The following is a 20,670-nucleotide window of genomic DNA, read 5'->3' as shown; positions in this document are numbered from 1 at the left end:
GATCCAACCCGAATGGGTGGTTAGTAGTTGTGACAACACTGCCACTATCACTATTTCTCTCGCGCTTCTTGTTGCCGTCATGGCCATCTCGCGGGCCTCATTCAAGACCGAGTATCATGGCCTTGAATTTTTACTCCCAACCCGCGTAAAGAAGTTTCACTTCAAAAATTGTAAAATAACTAACCTTGCTGATGTATTATTATGTACGAGTAGATTCTGTACTAATTATTAAAATGCAATAATTAAATATTGTTAAAATAGAGAGGTGCTAAGAAGCCTATTTTGGCCGTCAAAATGTCTACTTTTTGCAGTAACATATTTAAAAAATTCAAAACGGCATCTTTTGTTGCTTTAATAATATTTGTTTGCATATGAATAGACATAAATTAAAGGTACATAATTTCATCCTCAATCATCATCGTCGTCTGTACACATGATCGCTTTTTTGGACTGTTCAGCCGATGCGCGCATAGTATGTACATGTTCTTCGTATTTCTTAATTGCCCGCTTCATTCTCTTAATATTTCTTAGTATTTTCGAGTTGGCCTCTTCAATTTTCTTAATGGACTCGTCGTTCACTTCCTTAATCATAATATTCTCTTCCGTGACAGCGTTGATTTGTTCAGCTAGGAACTTGCCCCTAGCCGCCTCTTCTTCCACCAGTTTCTGTGTATCGAGCGCGGCCACTCTAAGTTCTTCGTAAAGTTTAGAGTGGTCGCTTAGAGGAAGGTTAAACTGATTTCTGTTCGATTCTTCAACTTCCATTTTCTTCTCCCAGTGCGTCTTAACAGCCCCGTATATAACCTCAGTTTCTAGAGCAACCACCTCCATTTTTTCTGCTTCTTTCTTCTTCTTCGTGCTCTCTTTCCTGAGCTCTTTCTTCATTTGCGTAGCGATACGTTCGTGTCTTTTGTGCATCCGTTCGGCAATCGTTTCTTTGTACGCTGCTAAATAAATGATAAACTTTTCAACTACCGGAATTGGATATCGTTCTTTTAAGAGCACTAACTGCTTTCTGCTTGGCATTTTGTCGATAGCTTGCTGCCACATGGCTGCCGGCAGTTGATACTCGTCATCCGGTTCAACTTCGGAGGCTTCGAATAAATGAGGCATAATTTTGTCTTCGATGTTGTCGAGAATTTCTTCGCGTGTGGCAACCTTATCGCGTCGGGCCTTGATGCGATCGTAAAGAACGATTAACAGTTCCATTCGCCTTTCGTAATCATCTAAATCTTCATAGGTTGCGTACTGGCCTTTATATTCAAGGTCCTCGATTAGTTGTTCCAAAAGTCCTTCGACTGTCTCGTTAAATTCGGGAGCTTTACCGTCTAATTCGTCTGCGACGTTCTGTAAAAGAACGTCGTAGAAAGTTAGAACCCGTTCGCGCTCTTTTGGGTCTTTTCTTTTGGCTAAAATTTTTTCCAGCTCGTATTGCGGTACTTCTTCTTGGTACTTTCGGGCAAACTGGCGCTCTAAAGCTTCCTGTCGCTGCAAAGAAACGTCTCCTGCTCCAACGGATGGCCCAATCCAATCGTCACCTATAAATTTTAGAAAACTTATCAAGAATAATAACTTGAGGGCTCAACATTTTTATTTAGCTAAAATCAGTTATTGTAATCGCAAAACATTTTCCGATACACGTTATCAATGATATCGACATTGACACTAAAGTCTATAAGCCTGACTAAATTAAATTTTGGCAAACATTTTTAAATTTGTTGTATAATTTAAGATACCGAGCAGCTCTTCATTTGACTTTATAGAGCAAATGATTGTAAAAGATATTTTATTTAGATTAAGGCTGCAAAAATTAGTTTAAACCGAATTTTATTATTGTTATGGTCACATTGCGCCGTTTTTAGCAAGGTTGTCGTTTATTATTTGACAATTATCTTTATATCAGTCATTATTTTGTATAATATCGTGTTTTGTTGTATCTTTGTGAGTAATTCTCGTTTTTTGCCTATTTTCATAGTCTTTTTTAAGAAATTGTACTTTTGAGCACACAGTTCGTTGAAGAACTAAATTTTCGAGTTTTTGTTTCGGTGTTTTCGAATAGCATGTCAGAAACTAATTTCCACTGAAAAGCATCCTTTTTGAGTTTTTCAACTTGAAAATAGCTGAAATCAGGGCTATTTCGTTTAGCTGAAATCAGTTGTGTAAAGAATATTTGTCTATACAGGGTGAGTCTTAAATAAGTACAAATATTTTCAGGGCTGGTATAGCTCGATAAAAGAAACATATTTTCTCTTTACCGTTTTTCAAATAAGTCCAAAATAACCGAGTTATTTTACTTTGAAAATTTCCATAAAAATGATTTTTCGTTAAAATTTTTAGAACCACTAGATCTGTTCTGGGTTTTCTTTCTTGTAAATTTAATCTACTACCTATGTTGCCATATTATCAAGAAATTATGTTTTTCAAGTAAATACTAAAAAAAATTCTAAAGATTCTTCAAAAAAAATCAATTTTTTTGCGAAAAAAACCTCATAATCTTGGTTTTTTTATAAGTGATTTCAGTTAAAAAAAGATTGAGGAGGCTTCTACAGGGCGAGTCTTAAATAAGTGCAAATATTTTCAGAGCTGGTAGATCTCAAGAAAAGAAACATATTTTCTCTTTACCGTTTTTCAAATAAGTCCAAAATAACCGATTTATTTTACTTTAAAAATTTTCAAATAAAAATTATTTTATGCTTACATTTTGAGAACCACGGGATCTCTTCTGGGTTTTCTTTCTTGTAAATTTAATCTACTACCCATGTTGTCCTATTATCAAGAAATTATGTTTTTAACTGAAAACTAAAATAAAATTCCAAATTTTTTTTCAAAACATTCCAAATTTAAAAAAATCTCTTCTCCTGACCAACCCCTAAAAATATATGCACTTATTTCAGACTCACGCTGTATACTGGATGTCTGTGCTGGATATATTTTTTTATAAGTGATTTCAGCTAAAAAAAAAGTTCACCTTAATCTGACTCTAAAGAAATTAAATGCAATTTATTTATGAACCTGTCAAACTTATGCCGATGTAGGCAAATGCCCCTTGTCCATTGGGCAATGTTTTTGTTGCAAAATACGTCCTTGCCTTGTCCCTTTGAGCGTTAGTAGCGTTCAATTCAAAATCAGTATCGTTTAGCCATTCTGGTTTTTCAACCGTCTCTGGGATTTCCGCAAAAGTCTGAATAGAATTACAATATTATATTCAAAAATTATATAATTAAGCTTTATTCAGAACCTCGCAATTAGTGGAATAAATTAGTGGTTCCCTGAATTTCAATGTAAGCATTGAGAACGTCAAAATTAGTGGTAGACATTTTCAATTAGTAGAAAAAGTTATGAAACTTTTAACTTTTTCATTAATTATACTACAAAATTAGCCAGGAATATCATTTTGGTCTTTGATTACCTTCCGTCAAGAGAAATTGTGGTTACAAATCCAAAGTGATTGTTTTATAAGCTAAATATTAGGCTTTATGGATACCACTGAGTAACCCAAGCTGTCTAGGTATTCTTTTAATTTTAATTGGGTTATAAATAATGAAAATAAATTTAGATTTAAAAGCTCGTCAAAATATGTAATTGTTTTGGGTCGCGACCGTTGTACGCGATCTGGCGCTGCTATAGCGGTAGCTATAAGGTTGCTAAGAACAACCGCAAACAAAAACAGAAACAATTTTCTCTTGTCAAAGTCAGAATCTTCAAAAATTATAAAATCTTTCAAAAATTTAAACCGCCCTCATTGAAAAAATACCGAAAAGTGTTTAAAACGTCCATTCTCAATTATTGCTATCTTGTGAGTGTAATTTTAATTTTACTTACTCAAACCCGTGATAATTGGGTAAAAGTAGCATTAAAAACTAAAAAATTGTGTTGTGAACTGTGAACTGTAAAAACCATCGTGGATCGTGGCATAACGTCGGTTTCCAATGTTTCATAGGTGATTACGATACATGCTTCTATTATATAAAATAGTTTCTTGTATGCAGCACACTGTATTTATTTATAAAATTAAAAGAAAATAATAATTTGAATAACAATATTTTGGCGACATAATTTCTGCGGGAAAAATGAAGCGATCCGAAATTATCAAAAGCTTTGGGTCGCGACTGTTGGAAAAATAGCGCCAAATAGTTTTTACATTGTCCTTATGGGCACTTTCCAATCTAAACTTGTTTCATTTATCTATGAATTGTGTTTTATTTAAATATTGAGAATGATCGTAAACTAAGGATGTATTCCGCGTTGTTAATCACTCCTTTGCTCATGTCTGCTTTTAATCGGTTTCGTGAAAGTTTTCTTATTACGGAACTCTATAAAGGGAACAAGGTTCTCGGAAAATTTGTTATAATTGTCACCTCAAACCAACTTCAGCGCGAGAAGAAGACTGGCGGTTTATGGTTTTGTTTGTCAATCAATGTCATTTATGTGACAGAAATCAAGCAAATATTGGAAGTTCGAGTGAAATTCTCTCATTTAATTTCTAAATTTTGTAATATTTTGTATTTTATTATCCAAAAGCAATGGAGGTAGCAGTAGTTGTAAATAATTTATTAACTAAATAGAATGACTTTTAGGACCGTTTAAACTTATCATGCAGCCATTGTTTCTAAAAGTCTGTGGATGAAGAAAATATGAAAAACAAGATAACACGTAATCGTGAATGTTTTGTAAACTATAAAAATATAAATATTGATTAGATTTGTATATTTATTATTGATCTGTCTTAATATTGGACCTACAAATCTTCACTTGAGCTGTCTAACGAATTTGACAGTTTATTAATAAATTACTTTTCAATATTAAACTCTATTGAAAAGAAGTAGGAAACGTAAAAGCAGAGAATATGTACATTAAAAATGCATAAAAGATAAATTTTAAAGTAGAGGTAGGTATTGAAATTTAGAAAACGTCAACGTTTTTTGACGTTTCCAGTATTTTACCAAACCGTTCCGTATCAAACCGATGTTTTTCAGGAACCGCTCTTTACCGTAATTTACCGGTCTGGTTTGCCTGGTTTTGCAACGGAATACAGTATAAAAAAAAAAGTAAAAGTATAAAGTGTAATTGAAACCACTAATTTATTCCACTAATTGCGGAGTTCTGAATAAAGCTCTATATTTTTTAAGTCTTACTTCCATTGCATCAGCTATATCAACGTAAAAGGGTGGCTGACAGAAAGGTTCCTCTAACTTTCCATTGTGCATGTTCACCAATAGATTTGCCAAGTATATGTTTCTGCATCTCTTTTGTTTAATTCCTTCGTAAGGTTCGGTACAAAGCTTTTGAACCCAGTTTTTGCTCATGCGGAAAACATCTTGATCTGCTATACGTTTTAGGAACGTACTGATAAAGTTGGCGTAAAAGAGAAAGTCTTCATCTAATTTTGCTTCAATTTCCATGTTTGTATATATTATGAACTTAAGATTTTAAATATAATTTTTTTAAATACAAAATTAATGATGTTTAGAAAGAATTTTGACAAATAACAATGACAACTCCTATAGCAGATTTCTTTCTGGTTCTACAGGGTGTTTCAAAAAACATGTGCCATCCCTTGTGTGGAGATTCCTCACATAAAAATAAGATTTATTTTTCATATCAACATGAGTCCGATTTTGCTTTGTTTCGTAGCTACAGGGTGTTAAAATCTTGATACTTCTTCGATTTATTATAATTCTCTTCCAAGTACCTTTAGTTTTTCGAATGAAATTTTGGGGGTAAAAAGTTACTATGAATGCGACATATTTTAATGCTAAAAAACTGTCGACATATTCATCAGGGACGTGCATATGGATTATCACTGGAATATTTTTCTAAAAAAGGCATGTACGCCACGTTTTTTTCTCTTGTTAGCGAAATAGTCAAATAGAAACGCAATTTCAAATAGAAATGAAAATTAATCTTCTACAGCCTGTATCTCCGAAACTAAGCATTTTAGGACATACATTTATACAAACTTTTTACTGGTTTATATCGAGCGAATTTGTGATGCGCAGTAAAGAACAGATGTTCAATACAGATATGATGCACACTAGTGAACTTAACGTCTCCCGGTAGCCAGACGATCCCCACTCTGTTGCAGAAAATATATTAAAGAACCAGCTTTCTTAAAATTATCTCGAATTAGCAGTCTATATACCGATCTACCAAAAAGACTGTAGTATTTGCTACCGATTCTCGAAAACGGGTTGCTAGCTCCTAGACTATAAGTAAATCAGCGAAATCGTTATGGAAATGAAAATATAAAAAAATATAAAATGGCACCAGTCATAAACAAACCGAATCGAAATCTTTAAATTAAACTAATAAAATTAATATCGTATCATCGTAGGAAACTATTATGTTTCTAGTTGGCCAGCTCACCACTGCGGTACAAAAGAATACATATATTGCGCAGGTTATTACGCTGGTGGTGATAACAGGCGTTATTGGTCAGCACGCTCCGCGCGTTACTTCAAATCGTCAAGATATTGTTACAAACCTGTTTTTTTGTTTATATACCTTCATTGAATTATCGCTAAGCAGTTACTGTGAAGCAGTGCATAAGGAGTCGGCTAGGAAGCGAGAGACCGGAGTTCGAATCTCGGTCGGAACATCACTTTTTATTTATTTTTTAAATACTGTTGTATATAGTTTTTTTGTAGTATAAAAAAGAACTATTTATTCTGTTATTTTTTAATCTCCGTTATTAATATAAATTGATTGTTAGTAGAATACTTATCATAAAATAATATTCACTTTTGAAATGTATCGGGCCCTAATTATACCTAAAAGTAATATATTTTTAGTGATATACCATATTGTAAACTATGCTTTAATATTTCCTACTTTAAAAGTTAATTTGCATTGAATACTTGCCTACCATTGTAAAGGAAATTTGAGCTATATAACCTTTGATGGGCATATTCTGGTATGCAAATACTTCCTTAAATTTTGGGTGTCGTTCAACCAATTTATTCTCAAAACCAAAAACATCTACATATAAAAGAAGCACAGGTCACTAATTATAATAAACTTCACCCTTGGTATTACTTCCACTAATTATAATAAATCACCCTTGGAATTACTTATATCACAATTACAATACGTTCATCTGCATTGGCATTTTCTACTTTTTGATGGGAAACAATAAACTTCCTAAATATTTTTTAAATGATAACAATTCCTCTTGTGGTTACTTTTCCATAGATATCCTCATCTCTGTCTCATGTGAATTCAGAGGCAATAAATGAAAATTATTTACCATAAACATCGCAAACTAAAAACCTAATAAACAATTTTATACCGAATATGGAAATAAATTTAGTATTTTTACCTATTATCGTCCAATCCATGTTAATAGATAATTATTATTTTTAAATATATTTTTGGAACTGCTATTTTAGTAATTATAATTAAACGAACTAAAAAGTCTTAAAATAAACAATTCTTAACCATAACCCCAAAAAATGCAGATCTCCGTCAACTTTCTTTATTTTTTATTTATTCCTTATTTTCCTAGTGACGTCACAGGTGGTATGCGCGAACTGAACGAAATTGGAGCCGCTATCGATCATACCTTGTATTCTTTGTACCATGACTCACTATTGTAGTTTTAGAGTATATGACGGGTTAACACCAAGTCGTATGTCTCTATTGCATACATTTTCTTACTATAGTTGTAGTTTTTAGGATTACAGCTTTCTGCATGTTAGTGTGAATGTATGGGGGTAGATCTATTGATTGTATATGTTGAGAGAATGCTTTTGTAGTTATACCTGTTACTGATATAACAATAGGTATAATTGTTACTTTTATTTTGTTTCCATTATTTTTTTTTTTTTTATGTTTTTTAATGTTTGCATTTTTCATCTTTTCTCTTAATTTGATGTTACATTGCTGTCGTTGGGTACAGCGATATCGATAATAAATGTTTGTTTATCTATTTTATTGATCAGTGTTATGCCAGGCCTATTGTTTATTATTGTTTATTTTTTTTAATTTTTTTTGTGACTGATCTCTTTATCCATGTGCGTTTCATTTTCCATTACGTTTTCGGAAGTGTACTTATAATATTGCAACCCTGTTGTCATTAAGCTGTACTTGAGTGCCAGTTCTTGTTGGATTATTTTTGCTACCGTGTTATGTCGATCAGTGTAATCTGTCCCCGCTAGTATTTTGCAACCCCCTGTTATATGCTCGATTGTTTCTGGATACTGCTGACATTTTCGACATTTGTCCGTATCCATTCTCTCTTTCAGTATATATTTCTATAATTTTTGGAGCGTTATGACTCTGTCCTGAATGGCTAACAGAAACCCTTCAGTTTCAGGGAATAGTTGCCCTACCGACAACCACTTGCATGATAATCCTACATCTATTTGTGAGTTTTGCATTATGGCATAATGCATCCCATGAAGTGCCTTACCTGCCCAGGCATTTTCTTTCTTGTTTTGATTTTTGCATCTATTTTCCTCAGCATTATCACAGGTATTATATTTGTTTAAGTTGAGCGGCTTGTACTGCTTATCTGCTATTAGAATTGCTCGATGAAGAGGTGTGATTTTTATTTTCTGAAATATTTCCTTAGGTTTTCTATTTGATATGTAGTACTTTTATATCTACTAAGCCTCTTCCTCCTTCCTTCCTACTTAATGTGATTCTTTCGATGCATGACTTTGGATGTAGTTTACGATGTTCTGTTAATGTTGTTCTATTCAGGCGGTTTAATGCTTCCAAGTCTGTTTCTGACCATTTAACAATGCCAAATGAATATGTTAAAACTGGGATGGCATAACTATTTATCGCTTTTGTGATATTTTTAGCATTCAACTTTGACTTAGCTATTTGTGTAAGTCTGTATTTGTATTAGTTTTTTAATTGATTCTTAAGGTATGTGTGATCTATATTTGTATTTTGTTCGAAACCAAGGTATTTATATGTTTCTTGTGGTTCCCATATTTTTTAGTATTTGATTTTTTTAGTTTTTCTTTTCGATGTGCTCTTTATATTTTCCTTTTTCAATGTGTTCAATTCTGCATTTATTTATACCAAACTGCATGCATGTATCTTGTGTAAACTGTTCTGTTAAATTTAGTAATAATCTCATTTCCTTTTGATCTGGGGCGAATATTTTTATGTCATCCATGTATAACAAGTGGTTTATTTTATAGTAACAGTTATTTTCATATTTTATTTTAACTCCGTAAGTTGTGGAGTTTAGCAGGTTTGAAAGGGGATTGAGGCAGAGGCAAAACCACAGAGCGCTCAGAGAGTCACCCTGAAATATCCCTCTGTTAATTATTTTAATGTCTTTGATTTCAATATGATGTTCAGTTGTATTGAGCTGTATTATTGTTCTCCAGGTCTGCATTATGGTGTAAAGGAATTTTTGATTGAAACTTTCGAATTTTTTTTTTTTTTTTTTTTTTTTTTTTTTTTTTATATTTTTTCTGATATGTTTTCCCAGATTATCATCAAGTGGTACAGCTATATCTATCAGTTGTGCTATTTTTTGTTTTTTATCAATAAGAAGTATGTCGGGTTTGTTGTGTGTTATTTCTTTGTCGGTTATTATTGATGTGTCCCAGTATATTTTCCAGTTGTCATTTTCAACGACTGCTGAGGAGTAAATATTTGTAATAGGGGTTGTTGATGAACTCAGTTTTTTCAGTTGGCATATTTCACTGTGAATTAGTTTTGCTATGTCGTTATGTCTGTCCAGATACTCCCTGGGAGCTATACTGCTGCAGCCACTACTTATATGTTTGTATTGTCTCTATTTTTTATTACACATCGACACAATTCGGATGTTACGTTTTGTTTCAATATATGTTTAGCATAGTTCCGAGTAGGAATTACTTGGTCCTGGATAGCATGAATAAACCCTTCTGTCTCGCGGTCTAGTATTCCCTTCGCCATATATTTTCAGGTGTTTTTATGATCTACCTGGTCTCCTGTCAGAGCTGCATGGAATCTGCCGTGCAATACTTTAGATCGCCATTCGTCCAACATTCTTTTAGTTTCATTGGTTTGAGATATCGTCTTCAGATGGTTCCGATAAGTTTAATGATGTAAAGTGTTTGTCAACTTGATATATACACCGATACAAGGAATGTTGGTGCTTTTTAAAGTGCCGCCATTATTTTATTTATTTGTACTTCGTACGCGTCTTCTAAGTTAAGTAGACCTCTACCCCCTTGATTTCTAGATATATATATATAGTATCGATGTCGACGATTTTGGATGATGACTTCGGTAATCAGTAAGTGTGGTACGTATTAGGCGATCGAGTGTTTGCATATCTGTTTTTGACCATTTGAGAACTCCAAAGGATGCAGTTATAATGGGTAGAACCCAGCAGTTAATCGCTGTTATGGTATTCCTTCCATTAAGTTGTGTACTTAATATTGCTTTGAGTCTTTGTTTAAGTCTAGCTTTAAAGGTAATTTTCATTTCTGCTGTTTTAATATTTAGGGCTTGCTTGAATCCTAGATATTATAACTTCTCTTCTTCAGAATGCTCAATCGTTGTTCCATCGGATAGTAATGTTCCCCCTTTGTTGTCTACCTTGCCCTTTTTTACATTAAGAACTGCACATTTTTCTAGACCGAATTCCATTTTTATAGTCTTTCTAAATTTTTAACTATTTCAAGTTCGCTTTTAAGTTGTTCACTATTACTGGCGTATAACTTGAGGTCATCCATATAGAACAAATGTGACAGCTTTTCACCTTGTGTTCCAGCGATTCGGTATCCATATGGGCTGCAGTTTAGTAAGTTACTTAAGGGATTTAAGGCTAAGCAGAACCACAATGGACTCAAACTATCGCCTTGAAAGATTTCTCGCTTGATTTCTACTTCATTTGTGATGTATCCGTTATTAGAATTTCCTATTAGGAGTTTTGTTTTCCATGAGGTCATTACATGCCTGAGTAATCTAATAGTATATGGGTAATCTTGTATAAATTAAAATGGCTTCAAGCCATGAATGAGGAACCGAATCAAATGCTTTGCGATAATCCACCCAAGCTACTGAGATATTTCTTTGTTTTGTTCTTGCTAGATTGGTAATTATAGAGTCGATGACTAGCAGTTCTTTTGTTCCCTGTATTTTTTCTTTCCCCATTTGTTCGACAGCTATAAGGTTATTCTGGTGATATATAACTAACTGTTTTTATGATGACGTAAAAACTTGTACAGGGTTGGAAGGCATGTAACTGGTCGGTAGTTCTGCGGTGCATTGGGTTCACCATTTTTGTAGATCATGGTAGTTATACCCTCTGATAAAAACTTTGGCATAATCTCTGGGTTTTCAATAATTTCCTGGAATTGTTCAGCAAGTAATTTGTGTATAGCGCCGAAGTTTCTCCATCAGTAGTTTTGAATCTTTTCGTGTCCTGGGGCTTTCCAATTAGATGTTCTATTAGCAGCCTCCTTACATCTTCTTCGCTGATCTTAATTTTTTGCATTTCTGTAAGATTATCTAGTTTGGTTTGCTCTTGCTTTATCCACTGGGCTTGTTGTTCATGTTGTGTGGATACTGACCAGATGTTTTTCCAATATTGAAGTAGCTCGTTCTTTTCAGGGAGTTTTTTAGGTATTTCTTCGTTAGACTTGTCTAGTAGTCTATAGAACAATCCTTGATTTTGGCTAAATGTTTTATTTTCTTTAAATTTCTTATTACTCCCGTTGTATTTTCGTATTCTAGCTCCCCATACTGCTATTGCTAGCTCCCCATACTGCTATATGATTGAAACTATTATTATTATTATTATTACATTCACTATTTTTATTTTTCATTTCCGCTACAATTGAAAAAGGCTTGACCAAAACTTTGGTAAAATGTTATATTTTTACGAGACTATTTTTTAAATTCTATTGTACATCTAGCGGGAAGTATAAAAGCTACTTTGTTTGTTTTTGCTATTTTCTGTATGTTTCTACTCTCATACGCTGCGCTGTACGGTATGTTTGTTGTTTAAAAACAACTTGAAACATTTACCTCGGTTATATAGAGAAAAATGTACCTTTCTTTCATTTGAAATATCTCAATTTTTAGGTCGTACAATTGAAGTGGGTAAACGCTTAATTCTTTTTAGTCTAAAGGTAGGTTCATATACAGGCGAATTGCGAAAATCCCAAAATAAAACCGTCTTTTATTTACGTAGTTCGTATAATAGCGAAATTCGCAAGGCATTCTAGGGATGTTTGTCTTTTTAAACGCATATTGAAAACCTCACATGAATAAAGAATTTTATTTTTGTCCAGTGATGGGCCACCATCGCTAACGATTTTTCGGTAGATCCAAATTAGTACTCGAATTGGCAGTCTATCTATCGATCTACCAAAAAACTATAGTATTTTCTACCGATTTTCATACTTCGGAATATTTTAAGCTTCATTCAGAACCTCGCAATTAGTGGAATAAATTAGTGGCTTCAATTACACTTTATATTTTTTAGTTTACGATCATTCACAATGTCTAAAAAACATAATTAAAATTAATAGAATATCCTAGCAACAGCTTGCAGTATTCAGTTGTATCCATATATAAAAAAATATTAGAAAACCTAATATTTAACTTATAAAACAATAAACTTTTGGCCTCTAACAACATTTTCTCTTGACGGATGATAATAAAAAGGCCTAAATGACATTTCTCACAAATTTTTAAGTATAATTAGTGGAAAAGTCAAACGTATAATAACTTTCTCCACTAATTGAAAATTCCTACCACTAATTTTGACGTCCTGAATGCTTACATTCAAATTAGAGGAACAAACTGCTACGGTAATTGAAACCACTAATTATTAATAATTAATTATTCCACTAATTGCGAGGTTCTGAGTGAAGCCTTAGTCATAGATATTAAAATGTTTATATCGAATAAAGTAACAAAATAAAGGGGCGCCATTTAAAAATCAAAAGTTGTAGTCATTTCCGGTGAAACAGGAAGTGACTGAAAGTAATTGTATACGTCAATCAATCCTAATTTATGTCATATACTAACATACCAAATCTCAATTTTTTATCTGAAAAAATAAAAAAATTATAGGGGGTGTGCCACTTCTGAGACGCAACCGTTATACTACCGGTTAAAATACTTGCACTTATTTCTGAGACACCCTGTATAATTTTCTATATTTTCCTTTGAATGAAAAGATTAAGGAAGGAGCATATCAAAACTCACCACTCACTTTCTTAACAGTACTTAAGGGACATAAAGGGTCACCACTAGAGTTTTCCCGTTCAAAATATTTTAATATACTTGCGATGAGTTTTTTACTACTATTAACCCTTAAGTACTAACATATTGAAATAGTCGCGCCTATACTAACAGACCGTCTGAGAGACGCATTAAAAAAATTCATATTTTGTGCGTGTCCAAAGCCGGGTCCACATATGTAGCATCTTCGTGTATCATATCTCCGTCGCGTTGCACCAACATGTTTCATGATCGCTAGTTTGGACGCCGAATTAACGCGATCATATGGTAAACCTTTGTGATACCGTATCTGATACATGCCAATCCGAATTTTGGCACGTATCTTAACACTGCGTATCGGATACACGTATCACGATCTGTCATTTGGACGTGTTTTGATACAGTATAACGATACAATTGACTTGATACGCCGTGACCCGTCTTGAGGCGGTTTTTCTCCGATCATCAAAGGGGCATTGAGGGTTCGCTGAGAAGAATTGATGAACATGATACGACGATACAAGGTGATTTGTTGTACCGTCCATATACAATGATACGCACGCTTGTACGCTGGTACGTATGAATTTTATAAGTATCGACGCTTACTTTGGCACGATATGCATATTCAGTCGACACAGCCCAAATAAACGTCCATACTTACGATACAAGCTCTTGATACGTGATACATGATCCTGATACAATAGAGTGCTACATATGTGGACCCGGCTAAACAGATTTTTTGTAAGTGGAGTGAATCATTAGCATTAAAACTACAGGAAAAAAAAATATCTAATGCTTATTTTATGCGAACATGTTTTATATTTTTGAAATAAAAGTACTAATTTTGGATTTTTGACATATCTTTGTTTCTCATCGAGATAGAAAAAAAAACGAAAGGAAAATGAAAAATATATTGATTATTATATTTAGCATATAAATACCTATCTATTAAGCACAAAAAAGCCAAAGAAAATATAAAGAATAAAAAAATGGCAATGCCTAAAGATGGGCTTGTTCCCTACACACTTTTTTGCGCATTCCAAACAAATTGTTCTCTTCACTTTCTTCGATATTAGTTTACTGATCGTTCACATCCATATTTTCATCATCTATAACAAAACATACACAGCTACATACCATTAGATATTAGTTACAAATCGTTTTTTTACCTTCTAATTCGAATTCCGAATTATGTTCCCTCTCTATGGCAAAATTTTCGCCACATTCGGATTCTATGTCACTATTTTGCTATTAGTCCCTTCAAACTACTTTAGAAGAGTATCCTTGTAATTTTTCTTGCCATACTTTACATGTTTTGAGCTACTAGGTTCTTGATTCATTCCTCAATTTTAAAAAAAAAACTTACGTTAACGCTAACACGGAGTGTTAGCGTCAGACTGACATTATAGAGTCCACAAGACAGGGATTATACACACGATTATCCACAAGACAGGGATATACAGGGAGACATTATAGACAGGGATTATAGAGTCCCAATAGACTAATAATAATCCCCCAGTGGCGTGTTCTTGATTGATTTAGTTTTCGGTATTTTCCTCAGCAGCTAATTTGTTTATACCGTTTTTCTGATTTTCTCGAAAACTGCGTATACTAACAAGATCAAAATTTCAGGGATTATAGAGTCCCACTAGACTAATAATAATCACCCAGTGGCGTGTTCTTGATCGATTTAGTTTTCGGTATTTTCGTCAGCAGCTAATTTGTTTATACCGTTTTTCCGATTTTCTCGAAAAGTGCGTATACTAACAAGATCAAAATTTCAGGGATTATAGGGGTCCACTAGACTAATAATAATCACCCAGTGGCGTGTTCTTGATCGATTTAGTTTTCGGTATTTTCGTTAGCAGCTAATTTGTTTATACCGTTTTTCCGATTTTCTCGAAAACGGCGTATACTAACAAGATCAAAATTTCAGGGATTATAGAGTCCCACTAGACTAATAATAATCCCCCAGTGGTGTGTTCTTGATCGATTTAGTTTTCGGTATTTTCGTCAGCAGCCCATTTGTTTATAACGTTTTTCCGATTTTCTCGAAAACTGCGTATACTAACAAGATCAAAACTTCAGGGATTATAGGGGTCCACTAGACTAATAATAATCACCCAGTGGCGTGTTCTTGATCGATTTAGTTTTCAGTATTTTCGTTAGCAGCTAATTTGTTTATACCGTTGTCAGACTGACTTTGTCAGACTGCATCGACAGTTTGAACTAAAATATTTCGAAAACTACACACTTTCGCAAATTGCCCTGCCGGCCTTTGTTTGATGCGTATTGAAATTACATAGTTGGATGATAACACTTTTAAGCTTAAAGTATCACAACACTATTTATTTAAAGCAAAAACACGTAATACAAAACTAAAGTGACAAAACAAATGAAATAAGAAAAAAACTTGACATTTTTTACAGCAGAGCTACCACCTGAATCCCCAGCGGGAAATATAAATTCCAGTTAGTCAGCACGGTGCCGAATCTGTCCATTGTTGGCAACAATGAATTTAAAAATCGCGTCCTCGATTACGTAACTAAAGTTTAATTGATATCAAATATAGTCTCTCTCAAATGACTTTTTTTCTAAAAATTAACAAAAACATGGTTTTAAATTTGAACAAACCCGGCCACTTTGAGTGAAAAACATTTTTGAAATATTAATATCGACAGAATCGATAAGACAAAAATAACGGTCTTCCCGCAGGTTTTTCTCCTTGTTTTTTCGTCGTCGCTCCCTTGGCTGGATAAATCCATAAGAAATCACGGCACGAAATAAATTCCTCAGTAATTAAACTTTCGAAGGCCTTTCCAGATACGACAGAATTTTAGATTTATTAACTTTCGTTTAAAAGCCAATTTTAATTACATTTTCGAATGGAAAGGCCCCCGCTCTGTCGGAAACGAGTTGTCTTTTTCTGAAAAAATCTCACAAAAGTGTCGCCCTGCCATGTCGCTTCGCCATCGAGGCCCCGTCCGCTCTACATTATATTTCTTCTGAAGGGAAAAATTAATCTTTGGAAAACTTTGGACGACACGTACTTTCGACATTTTATGACATGTCAGCTGGTCGTTCCTTCAGTATAATAGCCGTTCGATTTTACAGTTACCTGGTTTAATTGGGTAATTACGTAACCCATAATAAATACAAAATAGGAGAAGTTGGAAAATATATTTGGATAAAAAAAAATAAGGAAGAAGTATAAAACAGCCTCTGCACTATCCCCGAAATGTTTTACGAAACATTTCTAGAAATATTACGATAAATATAAGCCCGCGTTATAAAAATTAGTTTCCCACGTTCCCTGAAATAGATCGAGATCCGCTGTGATTGGTTGTTTGTTTTTTATTGTTAATCTGGGTTTACTATAAAAAACAAACAACCATCACGGCGGGTCTCGATCAATTTCAGGAAACGTTGGAACTAATTTTTATAACACGGGCTTATACTTATCGTACTATTTTGTGAAATAGCACGAGGCAATCAAGGTCAAACGTTGTGGTGCCTTCAGAAAAATAAGTAAACATGGAAAAACTGATATGAAAACAGTTACCGATTGTATATTAAATTGGCTATTCTTCAAAGGTTACACAAGAATATTTAGTTTTAATCATTGTCTAATATTATTAATTACAATATAGAAAAAGAATATAAAACAGTGACTAACTAGCGGGCTACCATTTATCGGCTTATAATCCACGGTATACTGCGCCTCATGAACAAAATATTCATAAAATTATTTAAAAAACGTCTAATTATTTATTATTTCTGGTTTTGGTAAAGTAACATTTATACTGTAGTCTGTAGCAAAGTTGAGTTTACGAATTTGGTTTTGTTTTCCTAGTTTTAATTGTCTAAATCCCTGTATAATAAATACTAGTTGAATTGATTTGTATGGAACAAAGCGAGATGCTAATAAAAGTATCGTTTACAGATCTCTCTTAAGAACAATAAAGGAACATTTCTTTTAAAAAAAGTCCGTGTAACATGCTTTTGTTGACATCGGGTCAATCAATAATTTTCCCAATCAGCTCGATATATTGATAATATTACCAGCATTACACATCAAGCAATACTATTTTTATATTAATATAAAAATATTGTAATTATATTCCTGCAGTTTAAGTGAAAATTTTAGTTCTTGAATATCTACTATACATACCGATCGGGACAGGTCAAGTCTGTGTATAGGATTTTAACGTGAAAGACAGTGATGTAGGCAGCTTAATGGCAAATCAAATGTATTAAAAAGAGAAAAAAGTTGGGTGGGTATGGGTGGGTACATTTCTTCTGAGCGGTATTGCCGGATTGTGCATCAAAATTTCAAACCGCAGAAGAAGACGTTTCAAAAAAATGTTGCATCAGGGTTGGATCTGGATTTTCGACAACTAGTTACTCATTTTACTACAACTGTAATATATTACATTTAGCTTAGATATATTATCTTCATTTCAGTAATATACATGAAAGTTTTTAACATAGTTTATTTTATTCTAATTTATTTAAGGCTAAGATAATAGATTTATACCGGATCGACAAGAGAAAGTCTTGGGCACGGCCACCTTAAGGTGATTTGAAATTTTGTTATTCGGCCTGCCGCCCTAGGCAGCTGCCTATCTTGCCTAATGGATAAAGCGGCACTGGTCAGCATTTACTGAGGGAGGGGTAAACCGCTGGTGTATTTTGGTGTACAAGATGTTGACATTACTTGGTATTAGTGGTATTAATCGTGGTATTAGTTGGCATTTTTTCCATTATACGTGGTATTAGTGTACAGAAATTTGTCAGCGGCTTACCCCTCGGCATTTACCTACATGTGTAGAAGTGAATCGCTATGGCGATGTTGTAAATCGGAGAGAAAAAAATCCAAAGTTTATTATATCCACTTAATCCGACGTTTTACTTCATGGTTACGCTTGGGAAAATTCTTACTCTTCTCTCTTATATCGTATTGCACTGAACACATTGACTGTACTCTTCGTACACACGACAATTACTGTCCTCCATTCACGCAGTTGTGCAGTTCTGAACTGTTCAAGAACGCGATAATCTCACTCCATCCAATTGAGTCATAAAGTTCAGAACTGTTCTGCTCCATATGGAGGCACGAGGCTATCGCGCACAGCTCCTTTCAGAACCGTTCTCGAGTAGCCCAGAGCGTAAAGCTGGATTTATAAACTCGAAAGTTGGCGTTCAGTTGAGGTTCAGTTGCAGTTGGATGTTCGCGGCAGTTGAGGTTCAATATTTTTGCATTTATAAACTGTCAGTTTCGGTTGTAGGTTAGGTTTGGAATTGTGAAAATTTAGAACGTTTTTCTTTTGATTTAAAAATACTTCTGGTATTTGTCAAAGTTCAAACACAGTAATCCACGATTACGCAAAATATAAACATCACATTAACAGAAATAATGAAACAACAATAAGGGTCATTTTCCAATGCATCGGCGTACTGTGCTTCACGTGATCGACAGGCGCTTATTCATTGGCTGTCGCCGAACGTCGCCAGTGGTCGCCAACTGCCCGCAACTGCCGACATAAACATTGACCATCTTTGAACTCCGCTGAACGTAAAACGAACTGCCAACTTTTCGACCAACTGACTTTATAAATGCGCGCGTTCATTTCATAGCGTTGAACATTTTGAACGGCAACTGAACCTCAACTGAACCTCAACTCCCGAGTTTATAAATCCAGCTTAAAGCTCTGGAACTTGAAATTCACGAATGGAGGACAGCAAATCGGCACCCAAAGCCGTGTGTACGTATAATTAAATAAACTAACCGTAAAACCGTAACGTAAAGTAAATTTTCGGAAAACATATTTTTTAGACAAAATTTAATGTGTGTTTTAATTTTGTTCCCATCAGAAAATATCTTTTAATAATTATACACTACTCAAAACAATTATCGCATATTTGAATAAAAGTAATTATTACATATTTCTAACTGAAGCATGCATTTTTTTGTCTTTCTCTTGTGAGTCTTTTAGGATAATTAGGGTATGCACTGACATGTAATTTTTAGTCGGCCGACTTTGGACTTGGTTGCAAAAGTGAAAACAATACATTCTTATGGAGCCGATCGGGCCAATATTTGATTACATTGCGTAGCCTTAGGCTATGCGCTGACAGGTAATTTTAATCGGCCGACTATTTAGTTGCATATTTGTAACCAATATATTCTTATGGATATATATGAATATATTCTTATGGTCCACGTGCAATCAAATAGTCGGCCGATCGACTTCATAAGTATGTATTGTTTTCACTTTTGCAACTAAATAGTCGGCCGACTAAAAATTATAGATCTGCGCGTAGGCTTGTTTTATTGAATTTCCCTCCACAGTCCAAGTCAGGGAATTCAAAATGTCTTGTTTTTCAAATTAATATTTTTTTAGAAAATATGCGATAATTGTTTTGAGTAGTTTATTTTTTTTAAAATGTAATTTTTCTTTATTGAGATTTAAAACAAAAATTCTAACCAGAAAACGAAAACTATTCTAACTAATGATATTATTTGACAATATGCTATTAGTTATGCAGAGGTTGTTAGAGGAAGTTTATCCGGCAACACTGAGTGCAGTCTCGAATTATCATCGGTATCGGACTCGATTTGTGCTCCCACCATGCTCATTCGTAATCCCGCCTACACGTTTACGAACCGGCAACACTGTATCCCCCCTTTTATTTTGCGTCTCTCTCTGTCAACCGGTCAATTGTATTATTTTCTGTCGTATCCATTAAAATCCTATACACAGTAATTAAATGACCAGGACTGTATATTATAAAGGCGTTTTCAAATATTAATTAAGATGTTTAAGATGATTAAGATGATTAAGATGCTATTAACAAAATATCATCGTAACAACAGCTATTTTAGAAACGTCTAGATTTACTTATTTCACTGAGATTTATGAAAAAAAAGTCCTTTGCCTTGGGTATAGATACCGCCACGTTTTGGAAATAGCTCAAAACAAAAAAAAATGGAACGAGGCAACAGAAAACACCAAATAAAATCCCTCCATTATTTAATGATTGTTCATTTCATTCTTTCCGTTTTCGTATAATCAACCGAGGCGAATGAGGTGCGCCACCCTGTATATTTATAATTAATTCATTTTTGATTCCTAAAATATTTTGATTAAAAAAAAATATGTAAAAGTGGGTAACGCTGTGCCGGTCAAGCTTAATCACGTGACTAAAGTTTATTTGGTACGAACTGTATGCTTACAACTCGCACCGTCAATTGCTCGGAGAAATCTAAAAAGTAGACGTCAGATGAAGGCATCACCTCGGGCGTCGATTTGCGAAATAAATTAAAGTAGCAATAACTCTAAAACTTCGTGACAGTTCAATAAAAATTCAAGCAGTCCGAGGTTCGAAGGAAAAATATTTCGAAATAAATCAATTTGTTTACGTCGACGGTGAATGACAGGTCGGAAAATGGCCGCTGGAAAATCGAAACCGTTTCCGCCA

At 33.9% G+C, this 20,670-nt stretch overlaps 1 protein-coding gene across 1 annotated transcript; it reads right to left on the bottom strand.

Annotated features, from left to right (window-relative positions):
• Window positions 1-319: 319 nt before the first annotated feature.
• Window positions 320-5,487, bottom strand: LOC115888254. The gene is made up of 3 exons (XM_030907920.1): window positions 5,136-5,487; window positions 3,013-3,181; window positions 320-1,538 (listed from the first exon to the last, which is right to left on the bottom strand). Exons 1-3 carry the CDS (start codon window positions 5,400-5,402, stop codon window positions 409-411), a joined length of 1,566 nt encoding a protein of 521 aa, XP_030763780.1. The 5' UTR covers window positions 5,403-5,487; the 3' UTR covers window positions 320-408.
• Window positions 5,488-20,670: the final 15,183 nt, after the last annotated feature.

This window comes from Sitophilus oryzae, unplaced genomic scaffold (assembly GCF_002938485.1).
Source record: "Sitophilus oryzae breed Bouriz unplaced genomic scaffold, Soryzae_2.0 scaffold_690_pilon_pilon, whole genome shotgun sequence".
Classification (NCBI taxonomy): domain Eukaryota; kingdom Metazoa; phylum Arthropoda; class Insecta; order Coleoptera; family Curculionidae; genus Sitophilus; species Sitophilus oryzae.
Note: the sequence above shows the minus strand (reverse complement) of the source record. Positions and strands in the feature narration are given on the sequence as shown.